Genomic DNA, 25,758 nt, shown 5'->3' with positions numbered 1-25,758 from the left:
CATAATTATTTTAAAGCTCAAATAAGAGAAGAACAAGAAAAAACAGAAGAGTATAATCACAAAGTATTTGTTGAATGCACAAATGAATGATTTATTTTGCATTCAGTGAAGTTCATGTAAATTTCCTTTGGCATATACTTCTAATGCAGACTTTCAAAAAAGATCAAACAGGTAGAAAAGATCTATGCAAGCCAAATTTATGAGGAAAATAATAATCTGATTTTCAGGAAAGTCATTTTTATGACTTTCTACTAAGTCATATTTAGCAAAAATCCTTAAAAAATTCTATCATAAACTGTATATCTACTCTCTTATCATCACAAACATTTTTACCCAAGAACAAATAAACCCAAGAACAAAATCATACCCCTCAGAGGCAACAGCATAAACATCTCTACCAACCTGCTACATTAAATAACAATTTAACAGTAATTTAAAAAATATCTTTGCTAATTTATTACCAAAGGATGATTCTACATATATAGTTTTTATAGTAGTAGCCAACTTATAAATACTATAATACAGCAGCTTTTTTCTCTGGAATTGAGGGGTGGACGTACCAAATTTTCTGCTACTATATTCCTAGTAGAAATGACATGTTGCAATGCTATTACAGATTAAGTCTGATTTAAAGCCTTGCCGACAACAATCAAAATATCATATAAGCAAATCAGTGCTGATAAACTAGTATCACAAGTCAATTTCAAAATAATTTTCTTATTAAAATATAAACTTTCAAAAACCACTCTATAACAATGGCATAAAAATACCTGCCACTCAAAGGAGCGCAGCTCATCGCCAGCAACGGATCAAAGCTGGACGGAGAATGACTTTGACGAGATGAGAGAAGAAGGCTTCAGTCCATCAAATTTCTCAGAGCTAAAGGAGGAATTACGTACCCAGCGCAAAGAAACTAAAAATCTTGAAAAAAAAGTGGAAGAATTGATGGCTAGAGTAATTAATGCAGAGAAGGTCATAAACGAAATGAAAGAGATGAAAACCATGACACGAGAAATACGTGACAAATGCACAAGCTTCAGTAACCGACTCGATCAACTGGAAGAAGGAGTATCAGCGATTGAGGATCAAATGAATGAAATGAAGCGAGAAGAGAAACCAAAAGAAAAAAGAAGAAAAAGAAATGAACAAAGCCTGCAAGAAGTATGGGATTATGTAAAAAGACCAAATCTACGTCTGATTGGGGTGCCTGAAAGTGAGGGGGAAAATGGAACCAAGTTGGAAAACACTCTTCAGGATATCATCCAGGAGAACGTCCCCAACCTAGTAGGGCAGGCCAACATTCAAATCCAGGAAATACAGAGAACGCCACAAAGATACTCCTCGAGAAGAGCAACTCCAAGACACATAATTGCCAGATTCACGAAAGTTGAAATGAAGGAAAAAATCTTAAGGGCAGCCAGAGAGAAAGGTCGGGTTACCCACAAAGGGAAGCCCATCAGACTAACAGCAGATCTCTCGGCAGAAACTCTCCAAGCCAGAAGAGAGTGGGGGCCAATATTCAACATTATTAAAGAAAAGAATTTTCAACCCAGAATTTCATATCCAGCCAAACTAAGTTTCATAAGTGAAGGAGAAATAAAATCCTTTACAGATAAGCAAATGCTTAGAGATTTTGTCACCACTAGGCCTGCCTTACAAGAGACCCTGAAGGAAGCACTAAACATGGAAAGGAACAACTGGTACCAGCCATTGCAAAAACATGCCAAAATGTAAAGACCATCAAGGCTAGGAAGAAACTGCATCAACTAACAAGCAAAATAACCAGTTAATATCATAATGGCAGGATCAAGTTCACACATAACAATCTTAACCTTAAATGTAAATGGACTAAATGCTCCAATTAAAAGACACAGACTGGCAAACTGGATAAAGAGTCAAGACCCATCAGTCTGCTGTATTCAGGAGACCCATCTCACACGCAGAGACATACATAGGCTCAAAATAAAGGGATGGAGGAAGATCTACCAAGCAAATGGAGAACAAAAAAAAGCGGGGGTTGCAATACTAGTCTCTGATAAAACAGACTTTAAACCATCAAAGATCAAAAGAGACAAAGAAGGCCATTACATAATGGTAAAGGGATCAATTCAACAGGAAGAGATAACTATCCTAAATATATATGCACCCAATACAGGAGCACCCAGATTCATAAAGCAAGTCCTTAGAGACTTACAAAGAGACTTAGACTCCCATACAATAATAATGGGAGACTTCAACACTCCACTGTCAACATTAGACAGATCAACGAGACAGAAAGTTAACAAGGATATCCAGGAATTGAACTCATCTCTGCAGCAAGCAGACCTAATATACATCTATAGAACTCTCCACCCCAAATCAACAGAATATACATTCTTCTCAGCACCACATCGTACTTACTCCAAAATTGACCACGTAATTGGAAGTAAAGCACTCCTCAGCAAATGTACAAGAACAGAAATTATAACAAACTGTCTCTCAGACCACAGTGCAATCAAACTAGAACTCAGGACTAAGAAACTCAATCAAAACCGCTCAACTACATGGAAACTGAACAACCTGCTCCTGAATGACTACTGGGTACATAACGAAATGAAGGCAGAAATAAAGATGTTCTTTGAAACCACTGAGAACAAAGATACAACATACCAGAATCTCTGGGACACATTTAAAGCAGTGTGTAGAGGGAAATTTATAGCACTAAATGCCCACAAGAGAAAGCAGGAAAGATCTAAAATTGACACTTTAACATCGCAATTAAAAGAACTAGAGAAGCAAGAGCAAACACATTCGAAAGCCAGCAGAAGGCAAGAAAAAACTAAGATCAGAGCAGAACTGAAGAGGATAGAAACACAAAAAACCCTCCAAAAAATCAATGAATCCAGGAGTTGGTTTTTTGAAAAGATCAACAAAATTGACAGACCGCTAGCAAGACTAATAAAGAAGAAAAGAGAGAAGAATCAAATCGACGCAATTAAAAATGATAAAGGGGATATCACCACCGACCCCACAGAAATACAAACTACCATCAGAGAATACTATAAACACCTCTACGCAAATGAACTGGAAAATCTAGAAGAAATGGATAATTTCCTGGACACTTACACTCTTCCAAGACTAAACCAGGAAGAAGTTGAATCCCTGAACAGACCAATAACAGGCTCTGAAATTGAGGCAATAATTAATAGCCTACCAACCAAAAAAAGTCCAGGACCAGATGGATTCACAGCTGAATTCTACCAGAGGTACAAGGAGGAGCTGGTACCATTCCTTCTGAAACTATTCCAATCAATAGAAAAAGAGGGAGTCCTCCCTAACTCATTTTATGAGGCCAACATCATCCTGATACCAAAGCCTGGCAGAGACACAACAAAAAAAGAGAATTTCATACCAATATCCCTGATGAACATCGATGCAAAAATCCTCAATAAAATACTGGCAAACCGGATTCAGCAACACATCAAAAAGCTTATCCACCATGATCAAGTGGGCTTCATCCCTGGGATGCAAGGCTGGTTCAACATTCGCAAATCAATAAACATAATTCAGCATATAAACAGAACCAAAGACAAGAACCACATGATTATCTCAATAGATGCAGAAAAGGCTTTTGACAAAATTCAACAGCCCTTCATGCTAAAAATGCTCAATAAATTCGGTATTGATGGAACGTACCTCAAAATGATAAGAGCTATTTATGACAAACCCACAGCCAATATCATACTGAATGGGCAAAAACTGGAAAAATTCCCTTTGAAAACTGGCACAAGACAGGGATGCCCTCTCTCACCACTCCTATTCAACATAGTGTTGGAAGTTCTGGCTAGGGCAATTAGGCAAGAGAAAGAAATCAAGGGGATTCAGTTAGGAAAAGAAGAAGTCAAATTGTCCCTGTTTGCAGATGACATGATTGTATATTTAGAAAACCCCATTGTCTCAGCCCAAAATCTCCTTAAGCTGATAAGCAACTTCAGCAAAGTCTCAGGATACAAAATTAATGTGCAAAAATCACAAGCATTCTTATACACCAGTAACAGACAAACAGAGAGCCAAATCAGGAATGACCTTCCATTCACAATTGCTTCAAAGAGAATAAAATACCTAGGAATCCAACTTACAAGGGATGTAAAGGACCTCTTCAAGGAGAACTACAAACCACTGCTCAGTGAAATCAAAGAGGACACAAACAAATGGAAGAACATACCATGCTCATGGATAGGAAGAATCAATATCGTGAAAATGGCCATACTGCCCAAGGTAATTTATAGATTCAATGCCATCCCCATCAAGCTACCAATGACTTTCTTCACAGAATTGGAAAAAACTGCTTCAAAGTTCATATGGAACCAAAAAAGAGCCCGCATCTCCAAGACAATCCTAAGTCAAAAGAACAAAGCTGGAGGCATCACGCTACCTGACTTCAAACTATACTACAAGGCTACAGTAACCAAAACAGCATGGTACTGGTACCAAAACAGAGATATAGACCAATGGAACAGAACAGAGTCCTCAGAAATAATACCACACATCTACAGCCATCTGATCTTTGACAAATCTGAGAATAACAAGAAATGGGGAAAGGATTCCCTATTTAATAAATGGTGCTGGGAAAATTGGCTAGCCATAAGTAGAAAGCTGAAACTGGATCCTTTCCTTAATCCTTATACGAAAATTAATTCAAGATGGATTAGAGACTTAAATGTTAGACCTAAAACCATAAAAACCCTAGAAGAAAACCTAGGTAGTACCATTCAGGACATAGGCATGGGCAAAGACTTCATGTCTAAAACACCAAAAGCAACAGCAGCAAAAGCCAAAATTGACAAACGGGATCTCATTAAACTAAAGAGCTTCTGCACAGCAAAAGAAACTACCATCAGAGTGAACAGGCAACCTACAGAATGGGAGAAAATTTTTGCAATCTACTCATCTGACAAAGGGCTAATATCCAGAACCTACAAAGAACTCAAACAAATTTACAAGAAAAAAACAAACAACCCCATCAAAAAGTGGGCAAAGGATATGAACAGACAGTTCTCAAAAGAAGACATTCATACAGCCAACAGACACATGAAAAAATGCTCATCATCACTGGCCATCAGAGAAATGCAAATCAAAACCACAATGAGATACCATCTCACACCAGTTAGAATGGCGATCATTCAAAAGTCAGGAAACAACAGGTGCTGGAGAGGATGTGGAGAAATAGGAACACTTTTACACTGTTGGTGGGATTGTAAACTAGTTCAACCATTATGGAAAACAGTATGGCGATTCCTCAAGGATCTAGAACTAGATGTACCATATGACCCAGCCATCCCATTACTGGGTATATACCCAAAGGATTATAAATCATGCTGCTATAAAGACACATGCACACGTATGTTTATTGCAGCACTATTCACAATAGCAAAGACCTGGAATCAACCCAAATGTCCATCAGTGACAGATTGGATTAAGAAAATGTGGCACATATACACCATGGAATACTATGCAGCCATAAAAAAGGATGAGTTTGTGTCCTTTGTAGGGACATGGATACAGCTGGAAACCATCATTCTTAGCAAACTATCACAAGAACAGAAAACCAAACACCGCATGTTCTCACTCATAGGTGGGAACTGAACAATGAGATCACTTGGACTCGGGAAGGGGAACATCACACACCGGGGCCTATCATGGGAAGGGGGGAGGGGGGAGGGATTGCATTGGGAGTTATACCTGATGTAAATGACGAGTTGATGGGTGCAGCACACCAACATGGCACAAGTACACATATGTAACAAACCTGCACGTTATGCACATGTACCCTACCACTTAAAGTATAATAATAAATAAATAAATAAATAAATAAATAAATAAATTCTTAAAAAAAAAAAAAACAAAAAAAAAACCTGCCACTGAAATAAATAGTATTTATTTTTCCCGAATTCTGCCAATCACTAACCAGGTGAGCCTAATATTTACTGATCTAAAAGTAACTGCATGAATGAAAATGATATTACTTTAGGATTACCCAATACGACATCTTTCACAGCCAGCAGCTAAATGAGGCATGTGTATATTTCAAATTACTATTCTAGTTTTAAAAAGTTTCCAGGAGAAATTGTTGGTATAATACAGGAAGAACTGGTATCTCAGTACTCTTTACTTTTCATCTGTCTTCAATCTGAACTGAAGCAAAGGCAAAAAGAGAAGTCACTAGTCTAAAAAAAAGACATAACAGGAGGCCGAGCACGGTGGCTCATGCCTGTAATCCCAGCACTTTGGGAGGCCGAGGCAGGTGGATCACGAGGCCAGGAGATCGAGACCATCCTGACTAACACAGTGAAACCCCATCTCTACTAAAAATACAAAAAATAGCCGGGTGTGCTGGCAGGCGCCTGTAGTCCCAGCTACTCAGGAGACTGAGGCAGGAGAATGGTGTGAACCCAGGAGGCAGAGCTTGCAGTGAGCCGAGATCACGCCACTGCACTCCAGTGCAGTGAGACTCCATCTTAAAAAAAAAAAAAAAAAAAAGACATAACAGGAATAACAGAGCAAAAAGGTTAGTCTAGTAAATCTTGTTCTAAGACTTTACACGTTTCACGTTCTCATTATATTTAGATTTCTATTTATGACAAGTTTTCTTTAATGTATTCAAAAAGACATTATATAATAGAAATAGCATTTAATTTCAATAAAGCTTCTATAACCTCCCAAGATAAATAAGATACCACACAAGCATTTTGTTTTTTACCTGTTTTCTCGTTCATACATTTCCCTAGAGGCATTTCGAAGTTGATCAATTTCTTGGTTGGTTTTCAATCTGATTTGTTCTAGTTCATCATGTAGTTTATTTTCATATTCTGTTTTATAATGGTCTCTGAAGGAGACAAAAGGAACAACCATAAATTTTCTTTTGAAACAAATAGGCTTTTGTACTCTATATAAGATTTTAATACCTTTCATCGAGTATGCTCTATAAACTATGTTACCTGAAAAACCTAACTATTAAGTATAAAATTTTATAATTCCTAAAAATACTGTTCCTAACTAGTATGATCTAAGATTTCAACCTGTTAAACATTATTTTCCAAAAGACTTAATTACTATATGAAAACTTAGTAATTCATGTGGGATAACTATTCATCTTCGAAAACACTTTTCTAGTAGTTTTAATGCATATGGTTGAAACTTATTTTAAAATTGAGAATGTCCTTCATTTAAAAATAATAATCTGGTAGGATGACGTTGAGAGATGAATAATATTACAAAAATATAAAAATGAAATGACTCTGAGTCTATGAATCCTTTGCTTCCAAGCATGACAACCACAGTCACAGCAGGATCTTTTAGCCAAGTCAAAGTATTATATAGGGTATGAAAAACTACTACAGGCTAGGAAAAAATTATGAATCTGTGAACTCTTTAAAAGTAAAATTTACCTTTACCTTTAAGGTAAAATTTGTTGTGTTTTAGTATTTTTTCCTTTTTTTCTTAAAGAGATAATGCCTTGCTCTGTAACTCAGGATGAAGTACAGTGGTGCATTAATCATGTAACCCTGATCTCCTGGGCTCAAGCTATCTTCCTGCCCCAGCCTCCCGAGTAAGCAGGACTACAGGTGCTTGACATTGTGCCTTGCTAATTTAAAAACTTTTTTTTATAGAGACAGGATTTTCTATGTTGCCCAGGTTGGTCTCAAGCTTCTGGCCTTGAGCAATCCTCCGGCCTTGGCCTCACAAAGTGCTGGGATTACAGGTGTGAGCCGCTGCACCCAGCATATTTGTTTTTGGTATGTTGATAAGAATAATTCAAGGGTTATAAAAGTTATTAGTATTAAGGTACTTTAGTAACTTCTACACATCTAGTAGAAGAAAGAAGGCAGGACCAAAACATAGGGAGTCTCACTGAAGGGCATATAAGTTAAAACAGAATGTGATACTACCTCCTCATAATTCTTTTACATTTCACACAGGAAATTATTAGCATACTGAGATTTTCTTCCAAAATATACTTCTATAGAGATACTTTCATACTTTCCTTTAAAACATACTTCCATAGAGATATTAGTCATAGGAATTTTAAAAATTATGTCACAAATAAAAAAACAGTCATAGCATATATTTATCTATCTAAAAGAAACAGGCTTTTGGTATTGCTGAAAAAAGCCACAGTGTCTTTTAAAAAACCAACTAGAAAGGAATATCATATAAGAAAATAAAATAGACAGATAAAACCCCCATCTCCCTGGGACAGAGCACCTGGGGAAAGGGGTGCCTGTGGGTGCAGCTTCAGCAGACTTAAATGTCCCTGCCCAACAGTTTCTGAAGAGAGCAGTGGATGTCCTGGCACAGTGTTCGAGCTTGCTAAGGGTCAGACTGCCTCCTCAAGTGGGTCCCTGATCCCCATGTATCCCAACTGGGAGACAACTCCCAGTAGGGGCCAGCAGACACCTCATACAGGAGAGCTCTGGCTGGCATCTGGCAGGTGCCCCTCTGGGAAGAAGCTTCCAGAGGAAAGATCAGGCAACAATCTTTGCTGTTCTGCAGCCTCTGCTGGTGATACCCAGGCAAACAGGGTTGGCAGTGGACCTTCAGCTAACTCCAGCAGGTCAGCAGCAAAGGGGCCTGTCAGAAGGAAAATTAACAAACAGAAAGGAATAGCACGTCCACTCAAAGACACTCAAAGACCCATCTGAAGGTTACCAACATCAAAGACCAATGGTTGATAAATCCACAAAGATGGGGAGACACCAGTGCAAATGGCCGAAAATTCAAAAAACCAGAATGCCTCTTTTCCTCCAAAGGATAACAACTCATCGTTAACAGGGGAACAAAACTGGACAGTGAAGGAGTTTCACGAATTGACAGAAGTAGGCTTCAGAAGGTGGGTAATAACAAACTCCTCCGAGCTAAAGGAACATGTTCTAACCCAATGCAAGGAAGCTAAGGACCTTGAAAAAAAGGATAGACAAATTGCTAACTAGAATAACTAGTGTAGAGAAGAACATAAATAACCTGATGGAGCTGAAAAACACAGCATGAGAACTTCATGAAGCACACACAAGTTTCAATAGCCAAATCGATTAAGCGGAAGAAAGGATATCAGTGACTGAAGATCAACTTAATGAAATAAGAAGAGAAGACAAAATTAGAGACAAAATAATAAAAAGGAATGAACAAAGCCTCCAAGAAATATGGGACTACTTGAAAAGCCCAAATCTACGTTTGATTGGTGTACCCGAAAGTGATGGGGAGAATGGAACCAAGTTGGAAAACACTTCAGGATATTATCCAAGGGAACTTCCCCAACCTAGCAAGACAGGCCAACACTCAAATCTAGGAAATACAGAGAACATCACAAAGATATTCCTTGAGAAGAGCAACCCCAAGATACACAAAGATACTCCTTGAGAAGAGCAACCCCAACACACATAATCGTCAGATTTACCAAGGTTGAAATGAAGGAAAAAATGTTAAGAGCAGCCAGAGAGAAAGGTCGGGTTACCCACAAAGGGAAGGAAGCCATCAGACTAACAGTGGATCTCTCTGCAGAAACCCTACAAGCCAGAAGAGAGTGGGGGCCAATATTCAACATTTTTAAAGAAAATAATTTTCAGCCTAGAATTTCATATCCAGCCAAACTAAGCTTTGTAAGGGAAGGAGAAATAAAATCCTTTACAGACAAGCAAATCCTGAGAGATTCTGTCACCACCAGGCCTGCCTTATAAGAGCTCCTGGAGGAAGCACTAAACATGGAAAGTAACAACTGGTACCAGCCACTGCAACAACATAACCAAATTGTAAAGATCATCGACACTATGAAGAAACTGCATCAACTAACGGGCAATACAACCAGCTAGCATCATGACAGGATCAAATTCACACATAACAATATTAACCTTAAACGTAAACAGGCTAAATGCCCCAATTAAAAGACACAGACTGGCAAATTGGATAAAGAGTCAAGACCTATGAGTATGCTGTACTCAGGAGACACATCTCACGTGCAAAGACACATAAAGGCTCAAAATAAAGGGATGAAGGAATATCTACCAAGCAAATGGAAAGCACAAAAAAAAAAAAAAAAAAAAAGCAGGAATTGCCATTCTAATCTCTGATAAAACAGACTCTAAACCAACAAAGATCAAAAGAGACAAAGAAGGGCATTACATAATAGTAAAGAGATCAATGCAGCTAGAAGAGCTAACTATCCTAAATATATATGCACCCAATACAGGAGCACCCAGATTCATAAAGGAAGTTCTTAGAGACCTACAAACAGACCTAGATTCCCACGCAACAATGGTGGGAGACTTTAACACCCCACCATCAATATTGGACTGATCAATGAGACAGAAAATTAGCAAGGATATTCAGGACTTGAACTCAGATCTGGACCAAGCAGACCTAATAGACATCTACAGAACTCTCCACCCCAAATCAACAGAATATACATTCTTCTCAGCAGCACATCATATTTACTCTAAAATGGACCACATAATTGGAAGTAAAACACTCCTCAGCAATGCAAAAGAATGGAAATCATAACAAACTGTCTCTCAGACCACAGTGGAATCAAACTAGAACTCAGGATTAATAAACTCACTCAAAAGCGCACACATGGAAACTGAACAATCTGCTCCTGAATGACTACTGGGTAAACAACAAAATGAAGGCAAAAATAAAGATGTTCTTTAAAAGCAATGAGAACGAAGACACAATGTACCAGAATCTCTGGGCCACATGTAAAGCAGTGTGTAGAGGGAAATTTATAGCACTAAATGCCCACAAGAGAAGGCAGGAAAGATCTAAAATTGACACCCTAACATCAAAATTAAAAGGACTAGAGAAGCAAGAGCAAACAAATTCAAAATCTAGCAGAAGACAAGAAATAACTAAGATCAGAGCAGAACTGAAGGAGATAGAGACACGAAAAACCCTTCAAAAAATCAATGAATCCAGGAGCTGTTTTTTTTGTAAAGACCAACAAAATAGACAGACCGCTAGCTAGACTAATAAAGAAGAAAGGAGAGAAGAACCAAACGGACACAATAAAAAATGAAAAAGGGGAGATCACCACTGATACCATCAGAGAATACTATAAACACCACTATGCAAATAAACTAGAAAATCTAAAAGAAATGGATAAATTCCTGGACACATACACCCTCCCAAGTCTAAACCAGGAAGAAGTCGAATCCCTGAATAAACTAATAACAAGTTCCGAAATTGAGGCAACAATAGCCTACCAACCGAAAAAAAAAAACCAAAAACAAAAAAACAGGATGAGACGGATTCCCAGACGAACTCTACCAGAGGTACAAGGAGGAGCTGGTACCATTCCTTCTGAAACTATTCCAAACAACAGAAAAAGAGGGAATCTTCCCCAACTCATTCTATGAGGCCAGCATCATCCTGATACCAAAACCTGGCAGAGACACAACAAAAAAAGAAAATTTCAGGCCAATATCCCTGATGAACATCGATGCAAAAATCCTCAATAAAATACTGGCAAACCAAATCCAGCAGCATATCAAAAAGCTTATCCACCACGATCAAGTTGGCTTCACATCTGGGATGCAACGCTGGTTCAACATACACAAATCAATAAACGTAATCCATCACATAAACAGAACCAATCACAAAAACCACGATTATCTCAATAGATGCAGAAAAGGCCTTTGACAAAATTTACCACCCCTTCATGCTAAAAACTCTCAATAAACTGGGTATCGATGGAATGTATCTCAAAATAATAAGAGCTATTTATGACAAACCTACAGCCAGTATCATATCGAATGGGCAAAAACTGGAAGCATTCCCTTTGAAAACTGGCACGAGACAAGGATGCCTTCTCTCACCCCTCCTATTCAACACAGTATTGGAAGTTCTGGCCAGGGCAATCAGGAAAGAGAAAGAAAGAAAGGGTATTCAACTAGGAAGAGAGAAAGTCAAATTGTCTCTGTTTGCAGATGACATGATTGTATATTTGGAAAACCCCATCGTCTCAGTCTAAAATCTATTTATGCTGATAAGCAACTTCAGCAAAGTCTCAGGATACAAAATTAATGTGCAAAAATCACAAGCATTCCTATGCACCAATAACAGACAGCGAGCCAAATCATGAGTAAATTCCCATTCACAATTGCTACTAAGAGAATAAAATACCTAGGAATACAACTTACAAGGGATGTGAAGGACCTTTTCAAGGAGAACTACAAACCACTGCCCAAAGAAATGCAAGAGGACATAAACAAATGGAAAAACATTCCATGCTCATGGATGGGAAGAATCAATATTGTGAAAATGGCCATAACGCCCAAATTTATACATTCAATGCTATCCCCATCAAGCTACCAATGACTTTCTCCACAGAATTGGGAAAAACTACTTTAAAGTTCATATGGAACCAAAAAAGAGCCCACATGGCCAAGACAATTCTGGGCAAGAAGAACAAAGCTGGAGGCATCACGTTACCTGACTTCAAACTACACTACAAGGCTACAGTAACAAAAACAGCATGGTACTGGTACCAAAACAGATATATAGACCAATGGAACAGAACAAAGGCCTCAAAAATAACACCACACATCTATAACCATCTGATCTTTGACAAATCTGACACAAACAAGCAATGGGGAAAAGATTCCCTATTTAATAAATGTTGTTAGGAAAACTGGCTAGCCATATGCAGAAAACTGAAACTGACCCCTTCCTTACACCTTAAACAAAAATCAACTCAAGATGAATCAAAGACTTAAACATAAGACTTAGGATTATAAAAATCCTACAAGAAAACCTGGGCAATACCATTCAGGATGTAGGCATGGGCAAAGACTTCACGTCTAAAACACCAAAAGCAACAGCCCCAAAAGCCAAAATTGATAAATGGGATCTAATTAAACTAAAGAGCTTCTGCACAGCGAAAGAAACTATCATCAGAGTGAGCAGGCAAACTCCAGAACGGGAGAAAATTCTTGCAATCTATCCATCTGACAAAGGGCTAATATCCTGAATCTACAACGAACTTAAATAAATTTACAAGAAAAAAACAATCCCATCAAAAAGTGGGCAAAGGATATAGACACTTCTCAAAAGAAAACATTTATGTAGCCAACAGACATATGAACAAATGCTCATCATCACTGATCATTAAAGAAATGCAAATCTAAACTACAATGAGATACCATCTCACGCCAGTTAGAATGGCAATCATTAAAAAGTCGGGAAACAGAGATGCTGGAGAGCATGTGGAGAAACAGGAATGCTTTTACAGTGTTGGTGGGAGCGTAAATTAGTTCAACCATTGTGGAAGACAGTCTGGCAATTCCTCAAGGATCTAGAACTAGAACTATCATTTGACCCAGCGATCCCATTACTGGGTATATGTCCAAAGGATTATAAATCATTCTACTATAAAGACACATGCACACGTACGTTTATTGCAGCACTGTTCACAAAAGCAAAGACTTGGAACTGATGCAAATGTCCTTCAATAATAGACTGGATAAAGAAAATGTGGCACATATACACCATGGAATACTATACAGCCATAAAAAAGGATGAGTTCATGTCCTTTGTAGGGACATGGACGAAGCTGGAAAACATCATTCTCAGCAAACTATCACAAGAACAGAAAACCAAACACTGTCTTGTTCTCACTCATAAGTGGGAGTCGATCAATGAGAACACATGGACACAGGGAGGGGAACATCACACACTGGGGCCTGTCGGGGAGTGGGGGGCTAGGGGAGGGATAACATTAGGAGAAATACCTAACGTAGGTGACGGGTGGATGGGTGCAGCAAACCACCATGACACGTGTATACCTATGTAACAAAACTGCACATTTTGCACATGCACCCCAGAACGTAAAGTATAATTAAAAAAGAAAAAAAGCAAACATATCTCACTTCATTTTTTAAATTCTTCTGCATTATTTGCAATCCAAATTATCCTAACAGATACATCAGCTCATTACTATATTCAAGAAACGTGCCTAAAACCAAATGACAAAGTTTTAAAATAAAGGCACATGGGAAAATTACACCCCGTAAATATATGCAAACAGAAAGCAGAAATGTCAAAATCAAAAAATAAAATAAAATAAAATAAAATTAGGTCTTATCTTAATATTGTCCTATAGACCTTAAAAAAAAATCACTAATCTTCCCCAAAGCCAAGAGCTCCCTCAAAGAAAATGTGTTAACTGATATCTATTTATGTGGGAAATAATGTAAATCTTGCCTGGATGCTATGTATTTTTCATACATCTCTTCTCTAGCCTTTTTGGTTTCTTCAAGTTGAGTTTGAAGTCTTTCAAGGCGATCCTCTTCGTGAGCACAGCGAACACTAAGCTCCATATTTTGGCGATTGAGATATTCTTTATCCTTTTGTAGTAAAGTAACAGTCTGCTGTAACGTGGCTACCTACATACATGTAGAAACAAAAAGTATCCAGAGTGATACCATCTTACTCTTCAATGTTGACTGTATTAATTTATTTCCTTCATGTTTTCATTCCATGAAAATTTTCCTTTTAAAAAGGGCTAATTCTTGGCATGCAACTTTTTAAACATATAAAAATAGCTACTAAAAGTCTCTTTTTGGGGCTAGGCATGGTTGCTCATGCCTGTAATCCCAGCACTTTGGGAGGCCAAGGCAGGTAGATCATTTGAGGTCAGGAGTTCGAGACCAGCCTGGCCAACATGATGAAACCCTGTCTCTACTAAAAATGCAAAAATTAGCAGGGCATCGTGGCACATGCCTGCAATCCCAGCTACTCAGGAGGCTGAGGCAGGAGAATCGTTTGAACCTGGGAGGCAGAGGTTGCAGTGAGCCTCTTAAGATCACACCACCGTACTATAGCCTGGGCAACAGGGTAAGACTCCTGTCTCAAAAAAAAAAAGAAAAAAAAAAAAAAGTAGAAGTTAAAAAATAAAAAAAAAGTCTCTTTTTGGGAGGAACTACATAACAAAAAAAATGTCTCTGCCTCAAATCTACTCAGGGCTATTTTTTTCACTAATACTATACAATTCAATATAAGTGACTCTATTCATAAGCTTACCTCTTTTGATAATTCACTTCGTTCTTTTGTTTGAATTATGTGAGAGGCTTCAAGTATTTCATGTTTTCTCCTAAGCTCAATTACTTCCTGCTCAAGTGCATCACGTTCACTATTAAAAAATTCCAACAGACATGTAAATTTCACATCCCCTTTTACAGTTAACACTTTAAAAGGGTTGACTATGCATGAGGATGCTGAATAGAGACACTAGCAATGGGGCTTGAGTGTAATTCCATGAACTATAAAGTATCTACTTTTCAGATTTAGAAGGGACTCTGTTTCAGACCTTATTCAAATACATAAAAATCAATTTATTACCTTTAAGGAATAAATATATAAACTACATAATAATAAAACTTACTAACATACATTTGGTATTTTTTCATTAGTCCTCTTCAATCTTATCTTGAGGTCAAAACTTTTAAAGAATGTACACATAGCTCTAGGCTTTCAGTTCAGTTAAGGTAGAAAAACACAACTTATCATTCCGATTGCATAGTAGATACGTAGGCAGGCATTATTGTGACTATTTCATTCACAAACCGTTTATGATTACCTAAATTTTAATTTCCATTTTAAGACAAGTTCCCCAAAAAAGTTATACCAAGAATTGGACTAAAACCTACAACAGACATTTTTAAAAATGAGCAGAGAAATCGATTTACTAACTCTTAACTACTTCCCTGCAGTCAGAAGTAGTGCCTTTGCACTTTATTTCACTGACCCACCTGGTATTTCCAAAGAGAGGGCTGTTAGGAATTGTTTTCCTTTGCATCAGCTTTTCAAAAACGTTTAGAAAGCTTTTTTTCCCTCTAGTTAACAAAATATTATATTTATTGAAGAAAAGCTGAGCAAAGCACAAAATAACAATCACATACAAACCCAATAAGTAAAGATGACTATCAGTATTTCTATTCTGATACATATTACTACAAGTATTTCGTGCTTTATTTTTAGAATGTTTAGATTATTTTTAATTTAAAAAATTAAAATTTCATTTTGTGCTTTTACAAAGGAATTTTTAAAACTTTTTTTATACTTTTTTTTTTTTTTTTTTTTTTTTTTTAATGAGATGGGGGTCTCACTGTTGTCACCCAGGCTGGACTTGACCTACTGCACTCAAGTGATCCTCCTGCCTCAGTCTGCCAGATAGCCAGGACTACAGGTTCATGCCACCATGTGCCTGACTAATTTAATTTTTCTGTTTTTGTTTTTGGAAAGACGGTCTTGCTGTCTTGCCGTGGCTAGTCTCAAAATCCTGGGCTCAAGTGACCCTCCTGCCTGTGCTTCTGAAAGCACTAGGATTATAGACATGACACGCTGTACTCAGCCTGGTTCTTTTTAATACTTTTACTTACCAATCATTAATACTGTTGTATTTGTTTTGTAATATTAACTAAATATTACTTTGTTATATTTCTTCAATTCCTCTCTCTTGTTAATATATGTGAATATGTGCAGCTGTCTAATGGTATATGTAGAGAATGGGTTCCAGACCCACCCCCACAACCTGAATACGCAAATCTGTACACGCTGAAGTCCTGCAGTTGTTGCAGATCCCACCAAACAATCAGTCTTCTGTATATTCAGGTTTCACATCCCGTGAAAATTGTATTTTTGGTTGGTGTTACGCTGATAAAAACCTGAATATAAGTGGACCCCGTGTTTGGCCAAGGGTCATGTATCTACATGTGTATACATACCGACACACACATACTCATACATGTGCACTTGTTTCCTCAACTGAGACATTAGGTCCCTTTATCCTTTAATAAATCAGTGTGAATTTACTAAGGTTAAAGATAGCCTCTTATATAATCACAGTATAATTATCACACTCAGGAGACTTAGCCCTAAGACAATATTATTATCTAATACACAATCCATTTTCAAATTTTGTCAACTATCTCCCAAAATGCCCTTTGTGAAATATTTTTTTCCCTGAGCCAAGGATCTATCACCATAATGGAAATCCAAGGATCTATTATCATAATATTGTAATCTACTACCATGCAGCTAGATGTCACGTGGTTTTAGTCTCCTTTAACCTTTAAGAGTTCTTAGTTTTCCTGGTGTTTTATGACTTTTTATAGAGCACAGGCTAACTGCATCATAGAATGTTCCTTAATTTTCACTTGTCTGAAGTTTCTTTACTATTAGATTCAGGTTAGGCACTTGGGCAGGAATACTACAGAAATGATTCTCAGATAGAGAAATGCATTCTCAGTGTATTATATGAAGATGTACTGAGGTATGTGATGTCGGTTTATCCCATTATTGGTGATAGTAACTTTGATCACTAGGTTAAGGTAGCATCTGCCAGAGTTTAACTATAAAGGTATCCTTTTGCCCTTTAAAATTAATAATTGTGAAGAGATGCTTTGTGTAAATATCCTATTCCCTAACATACTTTTACTTGATGGTTTTATATTCCAATGATGATTCTGAATCAATATTATTATGCGGCTACAAAATGGTCATTCTTACATGCATATACATTTATTGGTTGGCATTCAACCGTAAAGATCCTCTTTCCCAAAAAGGATATACATATATTTATTACCACTGAACTGTACACTTAAAAAGTGGTAAAGATGATATATTAAAAAAAATTTTAAGATCCCCTTTCTGTATTTATTATTAGCCTGAACTTAAAAACTCTCATTCTATTCAATGGACTATAATTCATCATTGTCACTATTTATTGTGATATTCAAGTTTGCCATATTTAGCCAGTTGGCACCTCTTCAAACTGGTTGTTGCAGTGTTGAATTGGAATTAGAAGTATCAACGTGGGCTGGGTGCAGTGGCTCACGCCTGTAATATCAGCACTTTAGGAGGCCAAGGTGGGCAGATTACCTGAGGTCAGGAGTTCAAGGCCAGTCTGGCCAACCATGGCCAACATTGTGAAACCGTGTCTCTACTAACAAAAACAAACAAACAAACAAAAAATATATATATATTAGCTGGGCATGGTGGTGCACACCTGTAGTCCCAGCTACTCGGGAGGCTGAGGCAGGAGAATCACTTGAACCTGGGAGGCAGAGGTTGCAGTGAGCCAAGATCATGCCACTGCACTCCAGTCTGTCTCAAAAAAAAAAAAGTATCAGTATGATCTCATCCATAGTGTGTTAAGCCTCCTCCTCATTCTCCCTCCACTGTCTCTGCCTACTCAAAGGGCCTAGAAATAATGACCAATGTAGCCATGACCACAGCATCCAAATCTTAATTTCTAAATAGCATTCCCCACTAAAAGAGATCGACTTCTTAGAGAAAAAGCTGAGGCAATGAAATTACAAAATGAACAAACAAAAACCAAAACTAGGAACATTATGTTATGCCAGAAAATAAGGAACTGCTAGTAAAAAAAGTGATACATTCACATCTGATTTAATGATTTTAACTGCTACATAAAACTATATTGCAGAATAAATCTCAATTTATTTTCCATTCTGCTTCTGAAAAGCATTTGAATTTATTTTAATAATGACACAATTAACATCCACACACCTGTTTCTTTTGTACATTTGTGAGAATTTACCCAGGGCATAAAAGGCTTGTTTTTTCTTCCCCAGTTTATCTTATATTTCATGACCTGTCTGTTTTTAAACTCATTTCTTCTACTGAGTGAACTAAAAAGGGTCATAGTTTGAGTCCTTTCTTGTTTTACTATTAAATTTCTACCATAAAGATGTTTATCAAGCTTTTTGATCAAGGCTACATTTTTCCTTCCTAAGCTTTTATTATAGTAAATGAAAACATATGTAAAAATAGAGATGATATAATGAACACCCATGCTCCCATCACCCAAATTCAGTAATTAACAACTCATGACTCATCTTGTTTCATTGAGCATCCATGGCCCTGGTGGATTATTCTGATGACTGCGCATTTTAGTTTTCCCTTTTTGTATTGTATCAGTCATTGATAGCGGCAGTGGGGACATCAAAATACCAACTGGTATCATCTTAGCATCACAATCTATTTAATTTTTATTCTTTTTTATTTTATATTTTTAAGAGATGGGGTTTCACTCTGCCACCATGCTGGAGTGCAGTGGCATGACCATAGCTCACTGCAGCCATGAACTTCTGGGCTTAAGCAGTCCTCCCACCTCAACCTCCCAAGCAGCTGGGACTAAAGGCATGTGCCACCATGCCTCTACTTTATTTTTAAATGCTTCTTTTAAACTCCAGCTTTATTCCAGAGCCCACTGAGCAGAGCTCTCAAGGATTTAAAGCTCCAATAATTATCATATTTTGGCATAATACTACATATATAAGAAATACCATGTGTCAATCATAATGGGAGTAGAAATGCCAATCTTCTATGCACAAATCTTTGCAAATTCACATGTTATTACATAATTTATAATTTAAATTATGCAATTTAAATAATTCATTCACTCATTTAACAAATATTCACTGAGTCACTACCACATTTTAAGAATTATTTCAGGTGGAGTGAACAATTAAGGTAAGGTCATTCCATTTATATTACATACACAGTACATATATATTTAAAGGCTTTCATAAATATTTATTTGATCTTAGTTTATATAGTGCAGCTATCTGTATTAGCAACATCTCATAAAAGATGAAACTTAGGCTCAGAATGAAAAGAGATGTACCAGGGACACACAGCTAAGTAGTAGCTCATTAAATTACCGAACAAACAACAGAAAAGAATATTCGTTAAACAAAGGTATTTGTTATAGCTACCTAGTAGCAAATATTAGGAAATATATTCTCAGAAAGTGTCTTCTTTTTTTTTTTTTTTTTTTTTTTAGAGTATGTGTCTTCTGTCAGGAAGGAACAGCTGAAAAAAACTTCAGGGAAAACTGTTAAGCATTTAAATTGATTCCATTACATAAAAACAATCATCAAACAACCCTGAAAAAATATTTACACACGTGTGATTTTACTGGGTTTCTATCTTCATTTACATTTTAAGACAGCAGTGACACCTAAATAAAACAAAAACAACCAATATAAAAATACAATATAAACCCAACAAACTGCTAAAACTGCATGCACTTGTGTAAAGAAGAATAAGGTAAAAAGTAAAATTAACGATTGTTGGTAAAAACTCAGGTGACTTTGATGCACGTTAAAATGGAGAACTACTACCACAGCCATTTTAACTACTTACCTCTTGACTTTATCATAGTTCTCTTGGCGGTAGTCACCTTGCTGAATTAACTGTTTTGTGTCTGCTAATTCTAAGGCCAAACGTTGACATCTAATTTGAACTTCAGAGTAGTTTTTTCTATCTTCCTCATATGTCTATAAATCAAAAGAATAATAACACATTTCAGACTAAACACTTAAAATAGTTGATCAAATTCTGTATTGAAGTCTTCTGTCAAGCTGTGATTGTCCTTGTAATTAAACAAACAAAAAAAATTCCTCGATTTTTAAATTTAGTAATTTTTCCCTACTCAAAGGCAAGTAATCTTAAGTTCACAGTGGTCTGTAAACTCAGTTGTTTAAAACTTAAACTGTTTTTCAAATTAAAAAATACAACAACCATGTTTTAGTTACTAGGCTAAAACATAAATGACTACAAATATTAAATGGCTTTTAAAAAACATTTACTGAGTTACTACTATCAGATGCTAAAGGTACAGAAGTGAATAAAATACACTTCCTGTTCTTGAGTTTACAATTTAGAGATGAAAAGTCATATGGATATCAGTATCTACAATGAAAAATCATTACTGAAGAGATTAATCACGCAGTTCCAATTTTGGTATTCATCAAAAAAGGAATCGTGTGACCCTCGAAACACATCTTTACACTGTTCTTCCCTCTACTCTCCCCATGCCAGCAGCATGTAAGAAAGGCATTGCTGATATGGGAAGAGCAATGGAAGTAAAAACCTTAAAGTTGGTCACAAGGTTCTTTACAATCTGGTGCTGCTTACTACAAGCCCCATTTCTCACCATTCCTAATATTCGCACTTCACCTTCCAACCCTAATGAAGATCTGAAGTTCTCTGAACCCACTAATGCTTCTTTAACCTGTTCCCACTGCCTGAATACCTGCATATAATCTAAATGTTGTCTCTTCAGAGCACTGATCTCACTGTATCATTACCATCATATTAGTTTTCTCTTTATCTCACCAAAGTGTAAACATCTTAAGGGTGGGGATTTTGTCTTGCTCACTGCTGGACCTCCACCACTTTAAACATTGCCAGGTATATAATAAGAATGAAATAAAGGCCAATAAAGAAATGATTAAATATGGGAAGCTGGGAGGGGAAGGAGATGGGACTAAATTCCTACTTATTTTCCTTCTTTGAACTCATCAAATATTGCAACAAATCATCAACTCCACCTTCAGAAGCTGGCATGTTAAATGCATCCTGTGTTAAGTCATTACTGCTTAAGTAGCTGACCAGCTAAATCAGGTCCTATTCACTCCACACATACTGACTGGATCATTTCTGTGATTGGTTCTGGATGAGGCACTACAGATACAAAGATGAGTAAGACAATTCTGTCCTTTTTAAACTACTAAATATAACTTTGATATTTCAGTCCCCAAATTTCTATCGAAGGGCTATTTAAGAGAAGTAATTATGGAAAAACTATACTCAGTGTGTTTTGCTTTGGTATGGTATTATGTTCTTGTTCTACACTGAAGTTTTCCATGAGAATGGAATGTTACCATGGTACTTATTATGGGATTACAGCTGAGGATACGCTATCACCTCCTGAAGGATCATCACATACATCATTTCGGACCTAAGTCCTACAAGAATCTCTAGTTCTTCTGAAGAACGCGTTACCCTTCTAAATACCATTCATCAGGTCACTGTTTTGGAAGACAGTATAGTGTTATGGCTAGGAAGGCAAGCTCCAGAATTCAACTGTCTAAAATTGAATTCCTGCAGTGAGACTCTGCGCACGTTAGTTTACCTCTCTATTCTGGTCTCCTACCTCAGAGTTCTCGTGAGGCATATATCAAGTAATACATGTAAAGTACTTATAAAAATGCCTAACATAGTAAACGCTGATTAACTATAAATTAATATTGTTATAATGCTTCCTTTTTGCTTTGGCTTCCAAAGAGATCACAGCCAAATTAACAGTTCAACTTTAATAAGATACAAATGCCATGACAGGATTTGGAGGAAAATAAATACAAGGAATATAAACATTAAAGGATGGGCAAAAAAACAGATATCCCAAAAAACTCAAAGGAGTATTCGCAGAAACAATGGGTAAACCAAGGGTGTGTGTCAGGAAAAACAGTGGAAGACAGTGCTTTGAAGCAGTCAATAATATTGAGAAACACTACTGATTGGTACTAAGAAATACTACTGAGAACCAACAAAAAGCCTTTAGAGTATTCAGGGGTAGGGGGAGAAGGTAGAGTGTCAGGGACTAAAACAAATATATCTAAATACTCAGTATGTGCTTGTTTTGGCTATTTTATATACATTGTCTGACATAATACTTAAATTTATGATGGGATGTAAAAATTATCCCCAGCTTCACAGATGAAAAAAACTGAGGCTTGGAAAGTCTCAGAGCTCCTAAGTAGTAGAGTGAGGACTCTAACCTAAGTTTGTCAAATCCAAATCAGTAGGCAACTCTTTCTACAGTTTAACAGTAAAAGTGGAGAAAATCTAGTAGCTAGAGAAGAAAACAGGGTCAATGAAGGTTTTAAAAGATGAAACAAGCTTGACAATATTCAAATATTGATAAGAAACAACTAATAGCAAAAGATGAATTACAATATTCAAATATTGATAAGAAACAACTAATAGCAAAAGATGAATTACTGTTGGAGAAAAGGGGGCATATTCAGGGGAATGAAGCATACTCCTGAAAAAGGCTTCAGGATATGGGATCCACAGCTTAGATGTGGAGATTAGTCTTAGATCAGAGGCCATGTTCATCAAGGCAGGCTTTTTTCCAGCTGATACAGAGTATTTACAACTTGAATATTTTAGATAGTTCTTATCAACTTGCTACAGGCCACAGCCTACTCTTACCCTAAGGCTTCACAAATTTATATTATCCACCTGGTTTCTAAGGGCATACGATTTTCCCATCCCTTGAGGGCAAGACTCTTTCCATTATAAACAGTAAGAACAAACAAACCAGAATGAGTGCAGATGTGAGTAGATTTGGTGGAAGGACACTGAGGGAGTTCTCATCTGAGGATTTCCACTTTCTCTGTGAAATGAAATGCCAAGTCATCTGCTGAATCTGACAAGAAATCTGGAAAACTGGAGATGTAAGAAGAGTGGCTGGTTGCCTTAGTAACCTCTGCGAAAAATGAGAGAACTAGAAATAATAGAATTATGACCAATTGTGTGGGTCCATTTGAGGCTGATAACAATAAACTGACAGTGCTTGTTACTGCTTGTGTGATTTTTGCCAGTAGTGCTCAGCTAGAAAAATAAAGAGTTGAGAGTTTTTCAGTCTGGTTTGATAAAAAGAAAGCTGGGAGAGGAATTAGAGGATACTGGCAAAAAAAAAAAAGTTTAAGACTGATAACGTGGTGAGGGAAGAAAATAAATTTAGGAAAGGATTGATAAAGAAATAAATAATATGGATTGGAAATTCTGTTAAAGACAAGTTGAAAGCAGACAATGGGAAAACATAAAAATATAGGAAATAGGATGTTTAGTGGATCAAAGTGAATTGATAACTTCAGAAGTAACTCAGTTCTGAGTGACAAGGAACCAAATGTGGGCTATAAAACTGAGTGTTAAAGTGGAGAAAAGGCAATCACTAGAGATGAGATCAATAAAATTCAAGGCCAAGGCTATAGATGAATTAATCACATAAGTAACCTAGGTAGCAGCTGAAGTGGAAAGGAAGACTAAATCTAGAGCAAGGCTTTCATTAAACAAAGAGGAATGTCCCAGTGGTCTGCAAATGAGAAATACTGTAAGGTGGGGTATCCAGATGACGAGTTCCCAAAGAAGCAGTGTTTTCTGTGAGTGCAACTGCAAAGATCTAAAACGATAAAGATAATCTGACCCTGAAATATTCAGGATATTCAGAGAGCAGTTCCACAGGAGAATATACAGAATGTAGTATTATTCATATTATATATATAGCATATATATCATATATGTATATATTTATAAATCTTCTTTAAATATAAATACCATGTGCAAGTATAAACAGAAGCAAGTATAAGCGCAGTATAGAAATGCATATATTCGACCAGCACTTTATTTACAATTTTTCAACTGGAAAATTTCCCCTTAAATAAAATTATTACTTTTGTATTTTGAATTTAAAAATCTCCTGCACTTATTGTGAGCAATTAAAATAGAGTAAGACATAGCACTGGAAACAGGAAAACTAGCATCTTCCCTCAAAATAAACCCCATGACTATGTAGAACCATGGTTAAAGCTATGGAGAGTAGAAAAGACTATTTTGTATCCTCCTCTGCATCCTTCCGTGGCTTGAGCTTAGCATCAACATTTGTGGGAAGACTAAGCTCCAGCTCTAACCTAGAGTTTATCCTATTTTTTCACAACACCTGATTCTTACCTGTCAGAAAAATGTATCACATGTGCTGTGGGCAGCCATTACTTGTCTCCCACATCATAAGGAAAACTTTAAGGAAGTTTTCTATAATCCTAGTAACTAATACTCTGCCTATTACATAGAAGGTTTGCAATTAATGTCTGCAGAAGAGGAACAAAAGAGGACATTAAATAGACTAAAACAAAAGCAGCAAAAAAAGTAAACTTTTCAAACATAAAGAAATGGACACATAAAATTTCCAGTCATCAGCCCTTTCTAACAGAAAATTTCTATCATAGTAAATGGGCCAATAATAGTCAAGTCTCAATGTCTGTTCTCAATAAAAGGCAATTACTATGGATGTAATGAATTTCTAAACTTCATTGAAGTCTTTTGTCTCTCCCATGATGTAAACTGAGAAGAAAGCAGTAACCTATGTCTCAAAATAAATCTTTAATAAATGAAGAACTCCTGCCTGTGTGGAGGACAACTACGGAAATTGGAAATAGGATATAGTGACATTTACCTTAAGGTTCAAATCTGAAGCAGTTTACATTGGACAACAGTTCAGTGAATGGTAAGAAACAGTTGGTTAGCTATTCTGGAAAACTGAGAATTCACTTGTCAGAATTCCCTCAAGTTTCACATTATCAATAATCTAATCCAAGCAATTAAATACTCAAAAGAACAAGAAACCTAATTAAGCTTTGACTGCTATAGGCTGTCCCTTGAAGTCACAATGAAGTCTGTTTTGCTGCCAGAGACAACTCTTGTCATAGTTAAGATCTTCAAGAAATTTTTCAAAAAGAATTCTGACTTCTAATGACAGACAAAATCTGAAGTGGTAAAGTCTACTATGCGTTAAAATGAAAATCTTAACAATTTCTATTACATGCTAAAATTTCAACTATATCCATTTGAATAAATGTGAATTCAAATAAATATATAAGGCCTTTTTTTTGAGACAGTGTTGCTCTGTTGCTCAGGCTGGAGTGCGGGGGCATGATCTCGGTTCAGTGCAAGCTCCGCTTCCCGGGTTCATGCCATTCTCCTGCCTCAGCCTCCCGATTATTACAGGTGCCTGACACCACGCCCGGCTAATGTTTTCTATTTTAGTAGAGACAGGGTTTCACCGTGTTAGCCAGGATGGTCTCCTCGGTCTCCTGACCTCGTGATCCACCCGCCTCGGCCTCCCAAAGTGTT

At 36.8% G+C, this 25,758-nt stretch overlaps 1 protein-coding gene across 5 annotated transcripts in view; it reads right to left on the bottom strand.

The window, feature by feature from the left end:
* PIBF1 (progesterone immunomodulatory binding factor 1) overlaps window positions 1-25,758 on the bottom strand; it is a 244,453-nt gene that overhangs the window by 179,564 nt on the left and 39,131 nt on the right. For all 5 annotated transcript variants that reach the window (XM_007960565.3, XM_073014386.1, XM_073014384.1 and 2 more), the window contains exons 6-9: window positions 20,203-20,336; window positions 15,052-15,160; window positions 14,233-14,414; window positions 6,740-6,865 (exon numbers count right to left, since the gene is read on the bottom strand). In XM_007960565.3, coding sequence (XP_007958756.3) covers window positions 6,740-6,865; window positions 14,233-14,414; window positions 15,052-15,160; window positions 20,203-20,336 — 551 coding nt within the window. The remainder of the gene's footprint in view (window positions 1-6,739; window positions 6,866-14,232; window positions 14,415-15,051; window positions 15,161-20,202; window positions 20,337-25,758) is intronic.

Source organism: Chlorocebus sabaeus, chromosome 3 (genome assembly GCF_047675955.1).
Source record: "Chlorocebus sabaeus isolate Y175 chromosome 3, mChlSab1.0.hap1, whole genome shotgun sequence".
Lineage (NCBI taxonomy): Eukaryota > Metazoa > Chordata > Mammalia > Primates > Cercopithecidae > Chlorocebus > Chlorocebus sabaeus.
Note: the sequence above shows the minus strand (reverse complement) of the source record. Positions and strands in the feature narration are given on the sequence as shown.